The sequence below is a fragment of the Labrus bergylta genome, chromosome 21 (assembly GCF_963930695.1).
Source record: "Labrus bergylta chromosome 21, fLabBer1.1, whole genome shotgun sequence".
Lineage (NCBI taxonomy): Eukaryota > Metazoa > Chordata > Actinopteri > Labriformes > Labridae > Labrus > Labrus bergylta.
In genome coordinates, this window is record NC_089215.1 from 16,960,766 (window position 1) to 16,984,627 (window position 23,862).

The 23,862-nt window shown below is 41.6% G+C and overlaps 1 protein-coding gene across 2 annotated transcripts in view; it reads right to left on the reverse strand.

Annotated features, from left to right (window-relative positions):
• abcc3 (ATP-binding cassette, sub-family C (CFTR/MRP), member 3) overlaps positions 1-23,862 on the reverse strand; it is a 57,418-nt gene that overhangs the window by 23,904 nt on the left and 9,652 nt on the right. For both annotated transcript variants that reach the window (XM_020640095.3, XM_029278504.2), the window contains exons 2-11: positions 16,956-17,132; positions 15,136-15,261; positions 12,068-12,205; positions 8,618-8,743; positions 8,030-8,091; positions 5,188-5,319; positions 2,996-3,238; positions 1,787-1,964; positions 1,467-1,628; positions 560-652 (exon numbers count right to left, since the gene is read on the reverse strand). In XM_020640095.3, coding sequence (XP_020495751.1) covers positions 560-652; positions 1,467-1,628; positions 1,787-1,964; positions 2,996-3,238; positions 5,188-5,319; positions 8,030-8,091; positions 8,618-8,743; positions 12,068-12,205; positions 15,136-15,261; positions 16,956-17,132 — 1,437 coding nt within the window. The remainder of the gene's footprint in view (positions 1-559; positions 653-1,466; positions 1,629-1,786; positions 1,965-2,995; positions 3,239-5,187; positions 5,320-8,029; positions 8,092-8,617; positions 8,744-12,067; positions 12,206-15,135; positions 15,262-16,955; positions 17,133-23,862) is intronic.

Sequence of the window (23,862 nt, forward strand, 5' to 3'; positions counted from 1 at the left end):
TTCCACTTCCACCGCCTCCCTGCTCTGGTGATCATCTGATAATGGGCGTTAAATCTTTAAGTAATAATCCAATCATCCTGCTGCTGTCAAATTTTTAAATCTGTTCTCTCTCCTCCACAGTCAGTTTGTAATTTCTGTGCGATCGCTGCAACCATCCTCTGCCCCGTTCACCTTCATTCCAGCTCAGCAGAGTTCAGATACAGATTAAGAAACCCACTCCTCATCACATCCTGCATTCTTCTATCATCTATCCATCTCCACCAGAGGGGTGTCCTATCTCATTACCCCTCTGGGTGCATAAAGTCATCATGACGGAGTCTAATCGCCAAAGACATTGCACATTTATCTTTTCCTAAACCGTTAAATAAACATTTGTAAACTCTTCTTTAAGTCTCTCCTGATTGAAATATGCTTTAAACAAAGAAAGCCTGGTTCAGCCTGGTTAAAATCACATTCACCCTCATTGATAATAAGTATCAGAAATATGCTTGTAAAACAAATTGGGTCACAGGGGGCATAATTCATTTCAATCTTTACATCATCATCTTCTTGTTTCTACCTGGTAGGCTCTGGTCTTCATGGCGATGACAGCATTTAAAGGGATCAGCATGATCATGACAGCTACACCAGCCAGCACAGATGCACCAAGGGTCTGTCAAACACAGGCAGTAAAAACAAAAGAGACATGTGTTAAATACATCTGTGAACATGTGTAACAAAACATGGAGTATAATGCCTGGTCATGACAATTTATAGTACCGTAAAATACCAGTATATAAGACGCAGGCTGTTTTGGGATTTCCCAGAGAGAATAAAGGTTCAACCCGTCTTCCTGCGTGATGATTTCTATTCATCAGAGTCAGCAATGTTCAGTTTCTGTAGCTCTTTTAGTACAATGTGTTTTCACATTCTGTTTGCACTCCTACTAGCTACAGTATGGTAGTTGAGCTCTCCGCCTGCGGTGAAAGTTGTGAAGTACCCACAGCCCCCTAGTCGAGCAGGCCACCTCGTTAACTTTAAAGAGCCTATATTATGCCCTTTTTTGGGGTTCGTATATTTAATCTATGTTCCTACTTTTGTACGTTCACAATAGCTAAAGTCTGAAAAAAGTGTCTGTTTTCAACAATATACCATCGTTTCTGTAAATGCATAATTACGAACTCATGAAGGAGAAAATATGTTAAAATGTAGTGCAGCCCGCTTGGTCTGCGTCATTATGTATCCTAGCACATCTTACAATCAGCTTGGAATACACAATGAATGGGGTTGAGTTTTCAATCGCGTCAGATCGCGTGCAGTGAGTCGTGGTGGAGGCAGCACTCGCGGTAACATCAGCTTTTTATACAGGAATATTGGTCGCACCAGTATATAGGACGCAACCGACTTTTTAGATGAAAGATTAGGTATTAAAAGTGCGCCTTATACACCGGATTTTACGGACATTCTTATATAATCTGTGCATGTACCTGCCAGAGGAAATAAAGCGCCAACATGATCTGAAGTGGAGCGGACCACAACATGTTGAGGAAGGTGGTGAGGTCCATGAATCTCTGTGCGTCCACAGACATCAGGTTGACTACCTCTCCCACTGTAGATGAACGCTTTGCAGCATTCGTTATCACCAGTGCCTGCAGGACACAACAGTGAAAAGTCTCTTTCTCTTCCATAATGCAAACTGACATATGAGTAGCACTGGGTTCACTTGATAATACAAGTGGAGAGTTATTGCATGTACATGGTGACTGCATTTCCTAAGAAAAAGGTAACATGCAAATTTCTTGCATACCTTCCTGTAGATGGCTCCTATGATGGCTGTGCGTACATTCATGCCGGTGACAAAGCAATACTGAAAGTGCCGATGGAGGATGAGCGTCTGCAGGAAGGCTGTGAAGAACATGAGGAAGGCCAGCGCGTAGCCCCACCAATTAGGAGCAGTCTTGTCTTTTGTGAATGAGATCAGCATCCTATGAGAGTGAACAAAGAAGGGAATAGTTCTTAAAGATTAAACAGTGATGAAACATTCTCCAGTGTGTTTCCTTTAGTCAGTGTGTGAGAAGTCATGACTCAGGATCAAGAGCTTAACTTCACTTTTCTTCTTCTTCCTTTTGTTGTCCTTTGCTCTGTCTTCTCAGATCAAATTATGTTCATGGAACATCTTTAAAGAACTCAAACGAGTCCTGAGTTTCAAATATTCATTAGCTCAAGCGGAGACTGAAAAATATTACCTCGAGCTTCAAAACATCACCTCTTTCTTTAACCTTCAGGGATAAATAGATAGATGGATGGCTATAGATATACACACACAGATATTTGCGTTTATCCATCAAATGCAGAAATAAAACACCTTTCTAAAAGATTTAAATGAAGACAAGATTTTTTTTTACAGTTGAACAAAAGTCAGAATAACAAAAGTGCACTGAAACACAAATTTAAAATGAGAAATTAACGATTATAAATAAAAAAAACTATTAAAACATTTTAAGTGAATAAACAGAGTTATATCGGCATATTGGAGATCAAATGAGCTGATAGTGATGGTCACATGATATGCTGATGTCGGCTGGCCGATTTATCGGTCGCGCTCTAAAAATTACACTCATGACATTGACTTTTTTTTATGGTCCCAGTGGAAAGTGTTTTTTCTTATGAAACAGCATGACATTACATATTCAATATATGCAGGAAAGACATTCTGAAGACATTTCTGAGATGGAGAAAATTGAAATTACAAAAAAAAGCAGCTCACTCCAAATTTCCACCATTTCCATCTGATTGGAAATGTATTTACATAATGATGTTGTTTCCTGAACAACTACAGTAGCTACTATATCAGGTAATCCAGCATGAAAACACGGATCAACATCATGCAAAGAGGCATTCTGAAAATAGTATCCAGGAACACTGAGACAATGTCGGCCTGTTTATAGTTGGAAATGTGCAAATATGGTGTAGTAATAAAAGCGTTCAGTCGTAATATGTAAACCTTTTTCTTTACCTGAGAAGCTGAGGGTTGACGAACGTGATGACATCCTGCAGGAACTTGAAGGCCGAGCCAATCAGAAAGTAGGGTCCGAAGGCTTTGATGAGGGAACGCAGGAAGGACGGCTGGCGGGGAGCAGCTTTCTTATTGGACAACAACACCTCTACTTCTTCAGGGCTGGTTTCACCTCCTCCAACGTGGTTGGTGGTTGATGGCGGGGGTTTGGAGTACAAAGCCTGGCTGGACAGATTCGGATCACTGGAGAATTTGGAGGTTTTTTGGGTCAGAGACAGAGAAGTGGGGATAATGAGTAAGTTTAGTTTAATGAGTTTAATGAGTAAAATTCTGTCTTGGTTTGATTGTCACAAAGGGCTTTAAGCATCAACACATTTTAGTTCAGTCATATCATTGAATCCCTGACCTTCCAGTTGATAGAAGACTCAATTTTGAAGTTGTTGCTCAAAAAAGCATTATGATGAACGACAAATTATGTAATCCTAGGCAGCAAGACATAATGTAAATAGTTTCCTGGAAAGGAATGTTTATCCAGCTAAAGAATCTATGTTCCAGTCCCAGCTTAAAGCTCAGGAGTCGGATTCCAGCAGTGAACTAATTGCCGTCTAAAACTTGACAGAACAACTGTGAAAGAATTCAGCTTAACACCAAACAGGTTTCCATACCACAAGTGAAAAGGCCTTATCGAGCGTTTCTATATCGTTTTACACATTGCTCTCAGAGGCACAATGAATCTCAGACAGGGAAACTGCAGCACAGGGGAAGGAAGCGGCAGGGAGGTCAGAGTTCTCAAGGCTTGTTGAGTTTTGTGTTTGTCCTTAAATTCCTCTTTCGGCACAACGTGGAAACAAACTCCTTCTCTCAGTGACCAGCAGCTACACTTATCACTTCAGCTTTTGTCTCTAGTATGCAGCTGAACACACTTCAACAGTGGAATGCAATATTGAAACATGAGAAAAGTCACACATTCTGCAGCATGTGGAGAAGTGGTTGGGGGAGGGGTCTAGCATCCTTTAAAACTGAAAGTAAGAAACAAAATGACTCCATAAATATACAGAAAACACAAGAGCAACTTCTCCTTCTTTTTTGTTATCATCAGTTTATCACAGTTTGTTTAAGTGTACATTTAACCGCAGTGGTGCAAGTTAAGTACAGACAATAAGGGTCCCTGCTGCTAGAACTACAAAAAGCATTCTTATTATGGTTCCCCTTGTGCAAGAAGCACTGAACATACATCTAACACACACACTCATATAGAGAGAGCACTGCCCTCTAAAACAACATCCTCGCCCATCTCTGTTCTGACGAGGCCGTGGAAGGTGAAGCTGCTGACTTGGACAGAAGCCGCACTTGAATTTTGTAATCCAAAGGCAACAGACATTTGTTTCAAAACACATAGTTTTAGTTTCATACAGTCAAGTTCACATGCACTTGAGTAACACTTGTAGATTCCACTTCCTCTTGTAACTAACCACGTGTCATTTGAACTGTACACACGGCGGTAACACCGCCAACGTCCTGCTGGAAAATCAGATTTAGGATGACACACTTACATTAAGGCGGCCATGATTTAAATATATGGTAATGGGTAATGTGATTATTGAGCTTGTCCATCTTGAAGGACTCCAGTTCACAGAAACTTGTCCTTTCCCTTCTTAACTGGATTTTCTCCCATTAACTCGGGGGTATTCCATAAAAAAAAAAGGTTCTGTAAAAGCTCAGTTACGGACGATTTGATGACTTAATGCCAACTTTTACTTAAAGCCTTACCCGTTCCACTAACTCAATTAAACCATGTCAAGTGTTTTCACAAATAAGACTTGAATAACCTCTAGTGTGCACTCTCATAGTACATGACCATAGTAATTGTAAATATATACAGTATATACTATATAAAAACGGGAAATTCATGTTTTTTTTTTGCAGGGGTGGAACAGAAACCTTCTAATTAAATTAGGTGATAAATGTATCACCTAAAAGCAGCCCTGTGATGTCACAAAGGGAAAATCTCCAAACGGCCTGTTAGAGCACACATTTTCTGAAAAGTGGAGCAGGCAGAAGACGGAGAGGGTGGACTTTTCTCATACTTTGGGGGTTTGTTGTTATAAATACATGGTAATGTGTATTTTTCCACAATACGTGATCGTTAAGTCCCATTCATACATGTTTCTCCTCTTCTTTTACAAACATACCTCTTGGCTTTGGACTGCTCCTTCTCCCACTCTTTGAGAAGTTTGGGCACCATCATCTTGGAGCTGTCCCGCTCGTTCAGAGACCACAGGTCTTTGGCCTCCAGGGGCATTTTGTAGCCTTTAATGGCCATACTGAGGAGGAGAAAAAGAGTAGTTTGAAATAAATACTGCAAAAAAGAAACGAACACTGATGTATAAAAAAAAAAAAGACATATCATCTTAAGGTTTGTTATCCTTCTTTTGATAAAGATAAAGATAAAGATAAAGATAAACTTTATTGATCCCCCGTGGGGGAAATTTGTGCATTACAGCAGCTCCAGAAAACAGGGGACGGGAATATACTTATAAAAAATAAAAATAGAAGTTAAAAACAGATCAAACATATTTACATCATTTAAATAAAAAAATACAATACTGTAAAAAAATACAATAATGTAAAATTACACAGTAACTTGTTCTTAAAGAAAACACACACAGTGTGTAGCACCCTTCATCTCGAAAACAACTCGTATGATGCTCCCTAAAAGACACTCAACTGAGCTGGCTGGATGTTGCTAATCATCATTAAGTGTAAGCAGATTTTATTTCCCCGGAAATTAGCTAAATGTGCTTTCCGGCTCAAGGGGGAGATTGGCTTACAGAAGAAAACAGAAAGATGATGCTTTAGTTCCATAAGAAACAGCGTCCTCTTTTTTTGATGAATCAAAACAAGTGCAGATAATAGGAGAAGTGCTGGTTTGAGCTAACAGCCATCTGAAACATGGCCTCACAAAATGTACACGATAGCTCCCCAGTGATTCTGTTGAAACTACATGGAACACTGCAGGCGGCATCAAAGTGTCCAATTTAGAGTACACAGAAAAGGTGATGTGTCATAAAACATTGCCACTGGTTTTGCCAAAGTTCATCACCCAATTCACCTTAGAGCCAATCACTTTCCAGCAGCCTCCTAGGAAGCTGTGCAACTGCTACTGAATTAAGCTGCTTGGAGAAATTAGCTGCCACGATGGGAAAAATTAATTATTTATCAAACAACTACAGGCAATAATAATAATACACAGACAGAAAAAAAACAATATTTCCTTTTATTGAGCCTGCAGGCAAGCTCCTAGCCAGCCAGCTAGTTAAGACTGATTGTGAGTTTGGCTTTTAAGTTGATGATTCAGGTAAAGTAAGAGCGGAAATTTCAGTAGCTGTTTTGTTACTTTGAAAATAATCTAAATATAAATGTGTTTCCTCAAGATGGTACACTACTTTACTAAGAGCAGTAAAATAGAGACTTTCTCTGTTGCTGCACAAGCCAAGACGAGCTAGCTAACACTGCAGACGCTATTGGCCTGCTTCACTAAGAATTGTTTGTGGCTGCTAATAAAGCCAAAGATTGCGCGGCTCGTTTGCTCCCGCTATCTGCTCCATCTGATGATATTCATGCGCCAGCACGCCCACAGAGTTGTCCTGCTCCGTGTAGTGTGTTCTTGTTTTGCGTCTGAGTGTGAAGAAAAGCCGCCTGCACCTCTACTCTGTGCAGAGATAAGCTCTCATGCTGACAGAGCTGTTTCACCCACATAAAGATGATGAGCTAGGAGAGGAGGGGAAACTTTTTTTAGAGGTTTTTTTTTTTTTTTTTATGCCAGACATTAAATATGTGAAATTAGTTTCACTGTTTAGAATAAAGGTTTCTCTCTGAATGGAGCAAAAGTGCGTCCTGATGCACAGTGGCTCTAAAGCTCTCCACAGATGTGCATGAAGTGTCGAGTCACTGACGGCTCCAGGTTGATTTAACTAGAGATGCACTATCCACTTTTTTTTCAGTTCCGATCCGATTCCAACACTGAATCCGATTTTTGTCATATTGAATAATTTTGTTGTTGTTGTTGGTATTGTCTGTAAGGCTGCACAGAGATGTAATGAACCCGGCATTGTGCTGGCTTCACATACAAACAGGAAGCAGCAACAACCGTCAGGTTCTCAAACTAAACATTTTAAACTGAAGTATAAGAGTTGTACTTTTAATTATATAGAAGGAGCTGCTCCATTTCGTCTGAGGGTTGTCATGGAGACGATATGTGGACACTTCTAACAGTTCAGTCTGAGCGTCTACAAAGCGAGACTGTGCGAGTTGAGAATGTTTAAAGTTGCCTAACCATCTTTCCTGATCAGTGACATGGATTGGCACCCACAGTTCGATATCCGATACGTAAATAACGTCAATATCGTTATGATACCGATTTAAGATCGGATCAGACCATCTATAGATGTAACCCCCAGGGAGATAAATAGAATTGTCAAATGAGACAGGTGCACTCAAGACGCTGTCTGCTAGGTAGTGCAGTCTGCACACATTTCAGCCTTTGCACATGCTTTTTGGATTGCACATTATCTTTTTCTCTCATTCGCAAAAGTTAAGCAGCACAATCCTTCTTTGGGTCAGGCCCTTTGTCTTACTGAGGAGTAATCAAGCTTGCAATGTGGCCAAGATTATTCTTAGCCTACAAAGCCTGGCGTGTTAGGCAGGTAACTGTGCAGCTCTGCTAGGTTAATTAAAGATGTAGAGAGGTTTACTGCAGCACTAGAATCTGGTTGGTCATTTCAAGAATAACTTAGCCTTTGTTGTTTGTAGCTAACCAGAGCGTTTGCTATATTTTGTAGCATTGTTGAGCTACCTTGCTTTAGAGAGTCAGGGGGGTAAATGATTGGCTGATTATGATTTGTGATTATGAGTATATTATAGATGATAGATAAACACATGTTATTAATATTCTTTTACTGAGTAGCTAAATAAGATCACAATATTTTCAACATTGGTTTTTGGTGCAGTTACAGAGACCCGGTGTGAACCCACCTCGTGAACCACCAAAACGTGATGGTGGAGAGAAAACCCGCTGTGGCTTCAGGACAGGGATTCTGAGAAGAAAATGAAAAAAGTGCATGAAAAAAAAAAAGTAGGCCAGAGAGGTTAAACTGGGATAAGGAGGACGTATTTCTGAGAGCAGCCACAAACACTCGTGCTGTCTATGAGTGTAAATGAGAGTGTGACCACTTGAACAAGCCCCACAGCACACTCAGACGTTCAAGCACTCAAACAAGATGTTCTCACATACCACACACACACACACACACACACACACACACACACACACACACACACACACACACACACACACACACACACACACACACACACACACACACACACACACACACACACACACACACACACACACACACACACACACACACACACACACACACACACACACACACACACACACACACACACACACACACACACACACACACACACACACACACACACACACACACACACACACACACACACACACACACACACACACACACACACACACACACACACACACACATGCTTCATGGGTTCTGAGTGAACACTGAAGTTGGATGGATGACTCACAGGGTCTGTGACAACATTGGAGAAGAGAGGCGGTTTCTCGTTGAAGCAGCAGAGGATCAGTTCACAGACCACCAGAGCGAAGTAGAAGTAGAACGTGGTGAATCGCAGCTTGTCGGTCACTTCGCTCTGAAATGTCAAGTGGGGACACAAAAATACAAATCCAGAAAGAGGTGAGTTCAGGTACACTGTAGTTATGATGTATCTGATTTCTTTTTCCCCAGACAAAGTCGTTCCCCCTCCTCCAGTAAATTGGCACCAGTCAGTGTGAGGGTGGATGATAGCTAACTTGAGCTTTTGGCGCTCATCGCCATTACATTTGAATTGTGATTAATTGTGTAGCCCTAGTATATGGCTGAAAATGATCAATGAAATCCTTCATTACATCATTAAAAATTCACAATAGAGTAATATGAACAAGAGCCCGATCGATTAATCGCCCAGTCGATAATAACAGCCGATATTAGCATATTAAGTGACTATTGGTATCGGATATTACTAGATTTATACACCAGTCAACTAGCATTTCATTTGAGTATCATTGTATCACAATCGCAATTCACTCTCTGGCAGTCACCAGCAGAGTGCTACATGGATCTTGTCTTCATTACAAAACTTTTCCAAGGTGTATGATAACTTATTGAAGGATCAACGCGTTATGGGTAGATATATCGGTATCAGTTTTTGTTCTCTTCCTAATATCGATATCGGTATTGATCCCAAAAATCCCATACAGTCAGGCCCTGCTATGAACCTACTTCCAGATGTACAGCTTCACTTTGAGTTATAATGGGAGTTGATGTTAATGTTCTGTCATTGTTTTTTTCTTTGAGTAACCCCTTTGTGCTTTATGTTTGTCAAGTGCCATATCATTACTACTTTTACAATGTTGACCTTACACTGTTTGTTCTTGGGTGTTATATTACCCGCTGCTGTCTGAACACCATCAAACATATGGTGGACTATTTAGCGTACGTAAGAAGGGGGGGGGGGTGTGCAATAGCATGACTGTAACACAGAGCAGAGGTGTGTTGTTCCATCAGTTACAGTTTATTAGGGACATGATGTCACAGTGTCAACATGTTTATCAGACTTTATTATTATATTGTGGTTATTAAGATAACAAACAGCCATCCATTGATCTGAGTTCTCTCCTCCACCACACACAATCGCCTGGATCAGCTCTACAAAGCCATGGAGTGGTAACACCTTCCCCTCTGCAATCACTTTTATTTTTTCTGAATCATATTTGGACCAACTATCTGGATCAACGTGATTAGAGCAGCTCAAGTCTGCTGTAGCCTGAGCTGACCCAAACACATGGCTGACCGGCTCGCCACCTGCCTTTCTCATTCTCTGACCCACTGACCGCCCTAGGCTCGGCGCACACGTGTGTCTGCCCGCTGCATTACTGTAAAAGCGCTGGTATTACTTTTTAATCAAAACAAGGTACAAAAAACAGAATATTTGGGGCATTTTTGGAAACAAAGACGGATTAAAGCTTGGGGGGGGGAGTACAGAAATGCCTCACATGTGCAGCATGAGTTTGTAACAACCACAACTGATCCCAGTTATCCCAGAACAGTTAGACACACCTTCTGCTACCTGGCATGCACCTGCAGGTCCTACAGTATATGTGACATGTCGTCTGCCATTAACCAAACATGAAAGATGCTCTGCCCACGCGTGGATTAAATAAAAGCAAACATCATACATATTGAATCATGGCGACTTGCATTTCTTGCCCATCTGTCTGGGGTAGTGGATTCCAGATTCAGGTTTCTAATAGCAACAAACATTGTACATCATTTGCTCCCACTATCTGCCCTGTCTCCAGGTCTAATTTACAAAGCGTTAAGTGCAAGCGATATTCCAGCACTAATGTGTGGGCTTTTTTGGGCCTTTATTGTAGAGATAGGACAGTGGATAGAGTCGGAAATCAGGGAGAGAGAGAGAGTGGGGAATGACATGCGGGAAAGCAGCCACAGGTCGGATTCGATCCTGGGCTGCCTGCTTGAAGGACTACAGCCTGTGGGCGGCTGTGGCTCAGTTGGTAGAGTCGTCGCCTCGATCCCCAGCTGAGCAACATGTCCAATGTGTCCTTGGGCAAGACACTTAACCCTGCATTGCTCCCTCTGCTTCGGAGGGGGTGTGTGAATGGATTAGTGTTGTACTTACTCTCTGATGTACGTCGCTTTGGATAAAAGAGTCTGCTAAGTGAATTGTAGATGATGGTTGTAGATGATGTAGCCTCCATATATGGGGCGCGCGCACCAACCACTGCGCCACCAGCGGCCCAAATGCGACTTGCAACCCCACTTTCTCTTCTCATCTTTTCTCCCTCGTTAGATCAAAATCCTGCTTTTAAAGTAAATGGTGGCATATCATTCTGTAAAAAAAAAAAAGCTTGTGGAGTGCTTGATTGATTAAAAGACTCCTCAATTAAAGGCAACGAGTGACCAGCGAAGGTGAGCAGTGTGACTCACAGGCTGTCAGTACAACACAACCTTCACAGTAGCATGAGAGCTCAACTACCGTACTGTACCGTACAAAGTGAAAACAGATGGTACTAAAAGAGCGACACGGCTGCTGCACGGAAATGTCATTTTGTAGACTGCTGAGCACAGTGGAAATCCTCACAGGTTGACAGCTTAAACCTCTTTTTCCCTCTGGGAGACCTCCAAAATCAGATCTTTTATTCCAGAATTTACGGTACATTTTCTGGAGTTTTGTGCACCCATTAACATCAAAGTTGTAAATTGAATAACATTCCTAAGGAAACAAATTGATTAATTCAACTGTAAAATAATCATTTTTAGCCTGAAAACAGCCACGTGTTCGATTTTGTGTGAGAAAGTTGTCACATGAATTTGTGGTATTAATCAACAACTGTACTGTTTTGATCGTCATGGATATTTAATGATCAAGCTGACTTGATAGATAATTCATGTTTCTTACTAGCTTTTTTTCACGCTGTCTTGTCTTAATGTGTGTATTCCTTACATTTCTTCATCTTTTTGCCTGCAGGGTTTGTTTGCTGCTGCTCTGTTGGAGAGCTGTGCAGCACTGGAGGTGAGATAAGTATGTAAGGAACAACAGGCCTACTATTCCCTCTCTGCTTAGTGGTGGCCTGGTGTGAACCCTTCAAAACATCCACTCAGTGTAAGCTCCCGACCAACTCTTGAGACAACAGCGGGGGCGAGGGAGGGGGGGGGGGGGGGGGGGGGGGGACTGCTGCAGTGTATTCTTAAACAACAAGAACAATGAGGATGATACGAGGCAGAATATAAGAACAAAGATGACTTGGAGTACAAGTCGGCAAGGAGACAGTTACAGTTGAGGATAAGAACGTGAGGGAGATGCTGAAGTGGGAGGAGGAAAGAGCGCCAGGCGGAAAAGATGAAGACAGACATGTGATGAGAGAGGCATTTGAGGACTGCGGTGTGTTCTCACCTGACTGGAGGCCTGTAGGATCTTGGAGCGGAAAGGCACGATGGCACACAGCACAGACAGGAACCAGAAGAAGAAGAGGACCCCTGAGGACTGAACCCCGCGTAACCTCTCAAACTGGATCAGAAACGTGGCCAACAGCTGAGAGAGCAGGGAGTAGGGGGGGGAGAGAGAGAGAGAACTGAGTTAGATTACTGAGGGCATGTAAGGTGAGCCACAGTTTATGACTGGGTAAATCTGTCATACTGAATGTCGGGCTGCAGCACGAGTGTTGCTGCAGCACGAGTGTTCTGGGTATTTTTTGAATCCCCCACACACACCTCAAGAGAACAACAGACACACTCTCCTTATTATTAGTGATGGCTTCAAGTACTCAATGATGTCATCGTTAAAGTGATGTTTCACTCCTTGCACACCTGCACACATGCTGTTTTAGCTCAGTTAGCGGTGCATGCACCATGTCATGCCGTGACCAGGGAAAGGGATGTGTGGAAGTACTCTGACAAAAAAAGACGATGATAAATTGCAGCGACCGTAATGTGGCATTACATTTACATATGATAGAAATACTAGTCTGATGCTTAACCTCATGTTCTTTAAGCAGGAGAAACCAATGGAGACAGACAACAGGCAGTGGCGTTTCACATCGTTTGCTCATCAAGCTGATGCGATAGCGGAGAAGATTATGCTGCTAATGACAAAATCGGTGACTGCAGATATTCTCCCATTTGCATTTGTGGGAAGAGAAGGCTTCCACGAGCTGAAGGCGTCTGTCGAGCCCGAGTTCAGGCCACAATCAAGACGAACAACAGCTAAGAGAGTGACAAAAAAGTGACTCTTAATACAGACTTGTGAACGCTCAGAGTTTAGTAAATATTAGGCTAGGTCCAGGAGGTGTGTGTCTGATGTATATATTACATTAAAATATGTTGTTAGAGAGTGATAGGTCACTCTTTCTTGCTGAAAACCAAAAACTACTCTGGCAGGCTCAATAAAAACACATTCATTACTCTGACAGGAATGATGTGTTTTGTTTTATTAACAAACATCCAACTGTGTGTCCCTAATCAATACTGCAGACTTAACCAAAGCAGCTCAACTGAGGTTAATGGTGCTTCGGTCCTTAGTGCTGCAGATATTTGTCTCATACTGAAGTCATTCTCATATTAATAATCTGACTGGTGTTGAGGTCTTTGACTGGAAAAATGTAGACTCTGGACTTTCTTAACATTTATTAAGCTATTCAAATGTGGACCAAGCAAATGAGCGTCCTAAAGTGACCCCACTAATGTGGCAAAATGACTTTCATAAAACATGTGACATTCTAGGAACATTGTTTTCACAATATTTACAACCCTGTTCCCCTCTCTAAACTCGATTGTTATTATTATTATTTTTTAAACAATATTTTTTCTTGAGTCCGCCTGTCTTCTAAACTGAGCACGCTTCATAATTATGAGAGAGAGAGAGAGAGAGAGAGAGAGAGAGAGAGAGAGAGAGAGAGAGAGAGAAAAAGGGACGCGCAGTCGAGTCCGTGGCCGCACATCAGAGAACAACACAGAGAACATGACAGTTGCTTTGTGTCTTTACTTTGAGTCATTTTAGTCAGATACAGCCATGAGACTCTGGATTTCTCCATAATGAAGGCTGTCAGCGTTATTTATCCGCGTGCTTGTGCACGTGCATGAAGTGTACTGTGACGAAGCACACCTCTTTTAAGCGTGCCAAAGCCAAGGAAGTGTACCGTGCTTGAGCACAGCACGGAGCGGTCACACTGGCCAAACTAACTGGACTTCAGGGTTTAAGCGTGCTTGGGCACGGTACGGATAGCCAGTGTGACCGAACCCTTAAAGGACTTGGAGGCGGACACATCTGGCTGTAGATGTTCTCCCAGATGTGTTTGTGGATGAACTTCACAAAACATTTGTTATTTGTGTCTTTAATTTTTAATAATATATTGTTTGTATTTGTATGTTCGGCTGCTCGTTTGTGTGAAACTTCGTGAAATGTGCTGCTGCCTTATCTCGGCCAGGACTCTCTTAAAAAAGAGATTTGTAATCTTAACAAGTTTCTTTCCAGGTTAAATTTCAAAAAGTAAAAGAAAATTCTTCCAAAGCGTGTGACCTTTTCATGTCAGTTGCATCCCAAGGTTCACTTAAGATGTGTTTCAACTGAAACGGTAGGGAAGCAATTTATCTCTCGCCTTTCTTTGCAAACAAGAATCTCCACAGACCAATTCATTTTCTCTGAGTGAAAGTACACCCTGTGCTCTGAGTGACTGTACATGAACCAAACCGGTTTTACTGGAACTTGTGTCAGACCACCTTTTTTTTTTTTTTTCCAAGAACAAGCAGATCAAGGGTTTTAAAAAAAAAACACACAGTCATCATGTGCCGTTTGTATCAAATGCAGGGTGGTTCAAGCCTTACTGAAAATCAAGAGGAGCAGGAATGTGTCTTTCCATTGTAACAGGAAGGAGGTCAAATATCTGTATTTACACAGGCTGCAGTCATGCCTCTGCTTTTACTCACTAAACAAGTTGTACTGGCTATAAACTGGTGTCTGTTCCAGCTATCCAGTTGAAATGTAATAATAATTAATGACTACATAAATATGAACACTAACATAAAATGTGTCAAAATGGCAACCCATGAATGTTATCTCCCACTTCAAATGAAATGTTTACGCAGTAGTTTTTTCATGATTTGGTATTCTGTCCTCTATATTTCTTTATTCAGATATTCTGGACAGCGATGAAAACGGCAGGCTCAGTGAGGCTATCTCTCATCACACTGTGTCCTCAGATAACGTCTCTGCAGCGTGAGCTATTCATCTGCTTGAATTTGAATATGTAAAATAATGTTTGTACAATTCCACGGTAAAATCTATATTTGTCCCCGAGCCCTGACTCTTCAAAAAGTGATCATAAAAGGTGTGGAAATGTTTACCCAATACAAAGTGAGGACTGATAGAAGAAAAACACGCTCTCCTATAAAAAGCCATACAAATATCTTCAGGAGATTTTTTTCTTCACAGGATATGAATTTCTATGCAACTGGAAATCCTCTCACCATGGTCATGCCAAGCACCAGCGGGGTGATGAAGAAAATGGGCGGCTGGCTGTTTTCCAGCCGCAGCTCGTGGAATGTGTAGAAGAGATCTGTCCAACACACGATCCATAACAGCAAACCAAACACCTGAGAGGAAACAGAGAGAGAGAGGGAGCGTGGGTACAAATAAAAGAACAGAAAGGGGAAGTTAGTGAGACGGTTTATGGGCTGACAACGTATGCAAACATTATAGGATGGAGGAGTGTATTTACAAGTCCAGACCAAAAAACAGAGAACTGAAAATTGACAGATGAGGGGCGCCGTGAGCCGAGTGGTTAGTGTGCGCACCCCATGTACGGAGGCTGGTGGCCACGGGTTCAAATCCCACCTGTGGCTCCTCCTTTTTGCATACTCCCTACTCTCGCTCTCCCTGATTTCTGACTCCATCCACATTCCTATCTTTTCAAATAAAGGCATAAAAAGCCCCCAAACAAACCTTTAAAAAGGCAAATTGACAGATGGAAAGCTTTACACTCTGTTCACATTCTGTGTTATGATGTTCATTTTAACCAGCACTCATGAGTAAAAACCACCATCATTGGAACAGAAGAAGCTGTGAGATCCATCCATCCATTATCTATACTGTTTTTTCCAGTTTGGGGTTGGGGGGAGGTGGTCTGGAGCCGATGCCAGCTGTCATTGGATGAGAGGCGGGGTACACCCTGGACTGGTGGCCAGTCAATCACAGTCTGACATATAGAGACAGACAACCAGCCACACTCACATTCACCCCTATGTGCAAGTTAAGAGTCACCACTTGACATAACGAGCATGTCTTTGGACTGTTGGAGGAAGCCGAAATATCCTGAGGGACCCCACAGCATGCACAGGGAGAACATGCAAACTCCACAAAGAGGGGCTCCTGTCAGACGGGGATTCATACCAGGGACCTCCTAGCTGTGATACAACAGGGCTAACCACTGCAGCAACATGCAGCCCAAAGGTGTGAGATGAGGAAAGACAATTTTTATCCCGTGTCTATGAATAGAAAGCCAGCCAGCAAGCAGTGTCTGAAATATTAACCGGGGATGTTATCGGCTTCAGGAAAAGTAGCCAAAAAAATGTAAATCAACACCATCATATTTATGATCCAGTGAGTGATATTTCCCTGCATTACAGAGCTGAGGGAGAAAAGGAGGATTAATGCAGTGTTTCCCACAAATACCTGGGTGGGTAACTAAACCAAGAGAGCTGTATCACATCCGCTTCAGAGAAAGAGAGAGAGAGAAGGTCCACTCTCCGTACACCTCTCTTGCTCATATCAAAACTGAAGCTTCTCATGGCTTCTTTCAAAAAATTTAAATGTACAGCTGCTTGCTGCTGGTGCTGTCTTGAACTCCTATTAATAACGGAAAATCGAGTGAAACTTTTCAAAACGCAAGGCGTAAACCTGGCGGTTGTGTGGATGGATAAATTGAGCAGATTAAAGTTGTTTGTTGCAAAACTAAATTAATTTAGAGGGGAAAACACGTTTGATATCACTACAAACCTAGTATTATAATATACCCTAAGATATCTTGTCATTCTGTGGGAAACACTGTAATGTTAAAACAAAATGTGCAAGCTTCACATTATGGCTCTGCCAGTTACCCAGACTCAGCTGCAGTAGCTTTTACGCAGACCATGAGGTAGAGCAGTGGTGCAACAGTCCTGTTTGAAAAGGTTGTGTAAAAAAGGCGACTGATGAAAGAAGAACGCTTTCCACACTGACAAAGAACGCTTCCCACACTGACAATCCAGACCACTGTGATGTCATATCAAACCAGGGCGTCCGTACTTACTGTTTTGATTCTGTTCATTATGGACATCATGATGTATCCTTTGTTGTTTCTCTTGAGATAGAACAGATACAACGGACTGACGGCCCACAGGTAGATGCACGGCAGCCATGACAGGACAGACAGCTGGAAACACTCTGGAAGGTCGGGTCGATTTGTGTGCAGCGTCTGATTGGCTACCTGCAGAGACACACACAGGGGGGAAAAGGCATTTTAGCTCACAGTCCTGCATAGTCTCATATCAAATACAGCCACACAGCGCTCTGTGAACCATGCGAGACTCTGACTAACATGCATCAGCACACTTCCACCACCCACACAAACACAGCATCACACCCTCCTCAGACCAGATGCTTCCCATTGACTAAACTATGTAAACTGTGGAGAATGTGTATCTATGTTCAGAGGGCAGGAAAACATGATGTTTCAGAAACTTGTGCAATACAGCAAGAACATTTGAATCAAAATTCCACGATTACCAGCTCAACGAGAATCCTCAAAGAGGCAGGTTAAAAGTTCAGATCAGTAGCATCCTGCAAGTGTTTACTGTATGTTATTCACTACTCTTTTTGACTGAGAATATAAAATCAAAGCCCTGAAACATAAATGTATCTACAAATATGTATATTTATTTTTGATTTATTAGAGCACATAGGCACAGGTGAAAGGATCTGTGGCACAGTGAAGCATCATACAGAGCTATACAACTTTCAGGTGTTTGCAGGGTGTTTACCTTGAAGATATTCTCATCGTAGCAACAAAAGAGTTAAAAAGAAGGAATATAATGTCATCAATAGGCAATTGAATGTAACAGGATTTTTATCCAGAACGTGCTGGTTAGGTTTAGTTAACTAAGTATATCTCGTTTCTTTCAGGGTTAAGGTCAAAGAACTACCCTGAAATGTTTCTTAAAATATTCGAGCCATTTCTCAGTTCAAATCCGCTTACTGAGTGATTCCTTGAAAATACTACACAGTGAACTTGAGCTCCGAGTAACAGACTGTGTAGCTCAAGGCAAAGCCGCCCATCCTCCCCTTACTCTTTTTTTTTTTTTTTTTTTTTTTTTTTTTTTTTAAATGGTGTTTTCACACATGCACAAAACTCTCGTAAACGACCCCAAATGTTCAGGGTGAGCTGCATGTGTGAACACAAAATAACAGATCTATAACTCCGACTTTTAGCTGCCATACAGTTATTAAAGTTTCTGTGTGAAGTTGGGGTAAGCTGATGTGTGAACAACAGCAGGTAAAAGTCATAAAGGTTCACCGCAGGCGAGAGAAAAGGGGTTGTGACGTCTTTATCATGAGAACAATGAGATTTTCATTGAAATACATTTTGAAAGAAATGGTGATGAAAGTTGAGGTTGCCTAAGCACGCTTCATCCGCAAAGTTTGTTTGATGACTGTGAGTGCTCCTATCGGTGCTCAAGTATGGTACACTTCCTCAAAGTTAAGGATGGAAGAGGTGTGCTTCAGCACGGTACAGTTCACTTAACTACAGAAATAGGGTTTTTACGGAATAAAAAGTAAATGGAAACGCCTTAAGAGGATGTAAAAAATGGGTGTTAACGGGTGGACATTACTCTTGACTTGTCAGTTGGTCGTGTCAGGGATGGTTTTTAAGTGAAATGAGACATTCAAAGACGCAGAGGTGTTGTTCTTTCCCATCGCTGTGCCTACAGAGAGACCCCACTGTCTGTGTGGTGGCTGAGCTACTGGTACACCTGAAGGGAAAAAATTCTACTCGATCATTGCGATTCAAATATGAATGCACAGATGACAGACGGAGAGAGTAAAGCGTTTGATGTCATGAGGTGGAGATCACTTTGACTCGTCAACTGAGCTGTCTGCGATGTTTTTAAAGTGAAATGAGACATTCAAAGGTGCATCGGTGTGATTCTTCACCATCACCATGACAACACTGAGACACTGCAATTGATAAAGGCAGAAACTCTCATTAAAGTCCTCCATCTTGGAAATATTTTAAATATTACAAACCCCAGCATCCTTTCCGTGTCAAGTCCTGCCTCCTGAGACCCAAACCATCCAATTTGTGAGTGATAAATGTGAATTAAAACGGGCTGTATATCTGAAAACATGTAAAAGCATGAAGTCCGTGAAGTCTGAAAACGTGCATGCTAACTGTAGGACTTTATCAAAGCAGCTTTCAGTTCACAAAAAGGAATCTTAATCCAACTCAATTCTCAGCTTACAGGGATCTCCTCAATTGGTGTGGATAATTGGATTGGAGCAGCTTGTACATAAAACATAGCGACATAAAAAAACTAATAAATTGTACAATATAAAAGCATCAGTAAGCCGGGGGACAAAGAACAGAGCATTCATTATTCTGATTGCAGAATTGATACATGATATAAAATAGTGAAGTGACACAAGCAGGCTCAAAAAGGAACACGCCTTGATGGAAGCAGAGAAATATTTGCCTGGACCAACATGTTGGGCAGGAGCCAAGACCAACCCCCTCCCCCCATCACTCTATGGGAAACATTAAGTAATTACCCTCTTTGCACCGCTCTCATTTCTCTTCCTCAATTATGGCGCTCCGCTGTCAGTCATCGTAGACAAGCAGGACGGAGGCACACACACTTAACGTGGAATAGTTGGCGCTGCGCTTTTCACTTTAAAAAAAGAAGAATCATGTGGGAGAATTGTGATTCACATTTTAGTTAAGCATCGAGCAGCCATAGTCTGTATCGAAAACCTATCAACTAGAGGTGTGAAATTCTCCTTTTCAGAAAACTCCAATTCTCCAGAGCTCTGATCCGATTCAGGGAGGATTCATTAAAATACAGAACGATTCAGAGCAGTGATATGTAGTGTTTGAGTAAGAGGCAGAGGTGAGCTTCTGTTTGATTAGAAGTTACAATCACAGAGTTGGTCATGTAGACAACTCTAAGCCACAAGTTAGGGCAGCTTGCATGGGGACCCTGACCCCTAACCCTACCAAAGATTGCCTTAAAGGTCAGTTTAAGTAAGTCGCAGAGGTCCCCAAAACGTGTCTGTGAATTTTCTCGTGAAAAATCCACTTCGATGGGGCGCTGTTGACCTGTGCATCGAATATATGGAGGCTATGGTCATCGAAGCGGGCGGCCCAGGTTTGAATCCAACCTGTGGCTCCTTTCCCGCATGTCAATCCGTTTCCATCTCTATCCACTGTCCTATCTCTCCAATAAAGGCACAAAAGCCCAAAAATAAATCTTTCAAAAAAAAAAAAAAAATGTCTATAAACCCCTCTTTTTCAGCCCTGTTCAGAACAGTCACTTTCTGTGGAAGGGGATGATGCTTGGGCTTTCTTGCACCATGCTCAATTGTTTACGTTCAGAAGGCAGAACAAACACCTAGCTGTGGGAGTGTCACCCACCTGGGGGAAAATCTCCAAACGGCCTGTTTGAGCTCACATTTTGTTTGTCGACACATATTAGTGGCAAAAAAACACAGTAAAGTGTATTTTGAATAATATGTGAAATTTATAAAAGACCTTTGATTGGTTAGAAAGAACCATTGGTGGAAAGCACAGCACTGGACAAAAAGCCAAATCCTACCCACAACTCATTTGTTTGTTTCAGCAGTCTGTGGCACTTAAACTACACATTCACAGCACATATTGCTATGACACTTATCTCCCTGCCTACCATCAGCAGGTATTATCTGCTCATGAAAACACAGGAGAGAAAGCACTAATTCTGGCTCCAAGCAAAAAGCAAAAAGTAGCTCCACATGTTAACATATCAATGTTAAATTTCTCCATGACATTGTATGAAAGTGTATGATTATTTATTTAACTGCTGGAGAACAATAACTGGACAATCCAGAGGACATCCGGAGAAGAAAGGCAAAGTAAGCACGGGTCACGGTGTGATGCGGCCTTGACTCGGCAGTTATCGTGCTCTCCTGGACTAACACAGTCGAAGGCCCACCCACAGAAAGAACCAAGATAAACACAGCTGCCAGGCTCCGACCACTCACCATTCATAACCACACCCTCCTGCTGAAGCATGTGTGTACGGCCACTGTGAGTGGGTGTGAAAGTGGTGTGGTGGTTAAAAGGTGAAGGGTAATTGCTCCTGTGGGTTTACAGTGAGTAGAGTGGAGGTAAGCTAGAAAATGTCTCCTCTTCTTCATACGCTCTTAACTTTTTGGCTCATGAATCCTAAACATTCGGGCAGCGTGTTGAAGTGGCAGTTTCATAAGTCTTCCTTTACAGCAAAGAATGAACTAACCACAAGACATGATTTTCCTTTAATCTAAACCCCTTAATCTTTACCACAAAATGGATGAACTAAAGCTCATATAATAACTCAACAGAAAATAAAATAGACACTGAAGGTTGGAAAAGTGGATTTTTCATATCTGCAAAAAAACACAACAGAAAATCCAACTTTTTTTGGTGATTATTTTAGAAGCAGAAGTCACACTTTCAATCACTCCAGTCTGCTATTCTTGGTCTCACTTGGAGGTAAATTCAATTTGTTTGCTTTTTTGAACTCTTGGTCTAGATTACAACACATCCCATCAGGCTCACTACTGTGAAGGGCAACTTTCACACCTTTCTGATGTCTTAAAAAAATCAAACAATCTTGAGAAAATATTGGATTGATCAAAACATTTAGGTGGGCTTTAAAAAGCTGACCATGAACAACGGTGTAAATGGTTAAAGTTTAACTAGCATGAGTCATAATTTACCTCTCCAGTAGTTTACTGCTATCTCACTATTATAAGACATCAAGTACAGGGTGAACGGGTGCCCCCCGAATATTGGGTCATTTCTTGTTTTTAATTACCAGTACCAACTTTGGAAGCAAACTCCTGCACACTGTCTTAATTGAACACATTGGAATTAATGGAGTCTTCACTTGTTCCCAAAAATTGGGGATAGAACCATTTTAACATAATTGCATCACAATTATCCAGTTGAACTGACCTGTAAACTTGAATGGGCAGCCCTTGCTCGCTCTCTCACACGCAGGAAAAGTGGGTTAAAAATTAGGCCCGACTGATTTGGAATTTTTTGGGCCAATACCAAATTGATATTAGAAAAGAAAAGAACCTATTGGTATATCGGCCAATATCTTTTTTAGATCTAACTTTGATATAAGATCAATAGATTTTTGCTTTGATCCCTCAAACGCAGTTATTAAACACTTGTAGAAAAGGTAAAATATAATGAAGAGAAGATGGTCAACTGTGCATGTACGTGCATCAGCGCTTCTCTAGGGAGTGATAATGCGTATTGTAATCCAGCGCCCTCTGCTGGTGACGTCCAGAAGAGAAAGCGTGATACAATTAAACTCAAATTAAATGCTGATCGATATATTGGTGCATAGCTGCGATAAAATTAGCCGATACCGACAGTCAATGGATATGCTAATATTGTGGGATATTATTGGCTGGCCGATAAATCGGTCTGGCTCTGTTTAAAATATACTCAAGATCTGTAGCTTGTTGAAAGATTCAGAACGTCTTTATACTGTCGATCATTAAAATAAAGGAGACTGCATCATTTTTAAAGCAGTGATATTGAAAGGTACAGAAGCTTTGGCAATCTTGACGACCTTAATCCAAATAGCTACACGTTATATGCACCATGAACTCAAACTCCCTATCTGAGTCAGCCTGGACCAGGGGATTGACAAACTACAAAAGCTTTCTGTTAACTTTACTCCACATGTTGGAAAAAGAGGCAGTGTGCAAATATCATGTTTAATGACCAACGGAAGCGCAAACAAATCTCATTCTTATCTTGGTAACAAAAGGCGCTAAATGTACATAAGATGTGGTTTAATATGCTTCCATTGATTCATTGGTGATTCTACAAAAAGACGTTCACAGACGTTCATCTGTGTAAAAGACAGATGTGTGCAGATATATGGACCTTTGTGTTGCACTGTACGGTAAAGTAAGTTTCCATGTCTGAAAGAAGAAACTGAAGGCTATACAGTGTAGGCTGTTTGGTTGCTATGAGAGAATGAGCTACTTGCATAAACGACCTCTCTTTCTGAATTACTTAATCTCATTTAGACGCTGTTTTCGAAAGCTGCGGTCTTAAAAGGATTACAGATACAATCTGAAATGTATATTTCGTAACTTCACACGAGAGAATCCAAAAGCCTTGAGAATCAAAAAGGAATATATATAAAGCCAGCGAGAATAATCGGTTTCCCAACAGAGCTGTCTTTTTCTTATAAATGACATGAAAAAGCTGCACTAACACGCTGCACTTAACTACTTAAAGGCAGAGTGTCTGGCCTTTATTCCCTTTCACAGGCTTTTATCACCACACTGGAAACCTGAAACCTGAAACTTCAACAAAAGGTGAGGTGAAAAGGGTGAGGCGCTTTGCGATAACAGCCCGCCAGCCAGCATAGACTTGGACAGGAGGATTAATTCACCCGGCCGGGGGGGAAGCCAAACAACAGGAGAACAGGCAGGCTGGAGTAAATGAACTCTAAGATGGAATAATACTGGTCGGACAGTTTTCTCACTTGTGAGTCACAACGCTCTGTTGAATGTACATCTATTCGTGAAAGTAATCACTGCTTGATGCATGAACAGAGTCCGATTTGGAGTCAAGTCCCATGTCTAACATGTATTATGCACCATTATCAGAGGTCTCCAGCACTCGATGTCGGATGGAAACAAGAAGTTTTCATATTAGCTCTTTCTTTGAGTTTCAAATCGTGCAGATAGCAGCCCACTGAAGGTTGGTAAATAAAAGGCCTGCACGTTGTGTGTAAACATTCAATATTATGATTTATTTTCACCATTGCAGATGGTGTGGTCAGACACAGCTCATTTGCATTTAAAGGTACAGACACAGAAACAGCCTGTTCTGAGCAGGGCTGAATTAGAGGGGTTTATAGGCATGATCAAATACAGGATCAGAGTACATT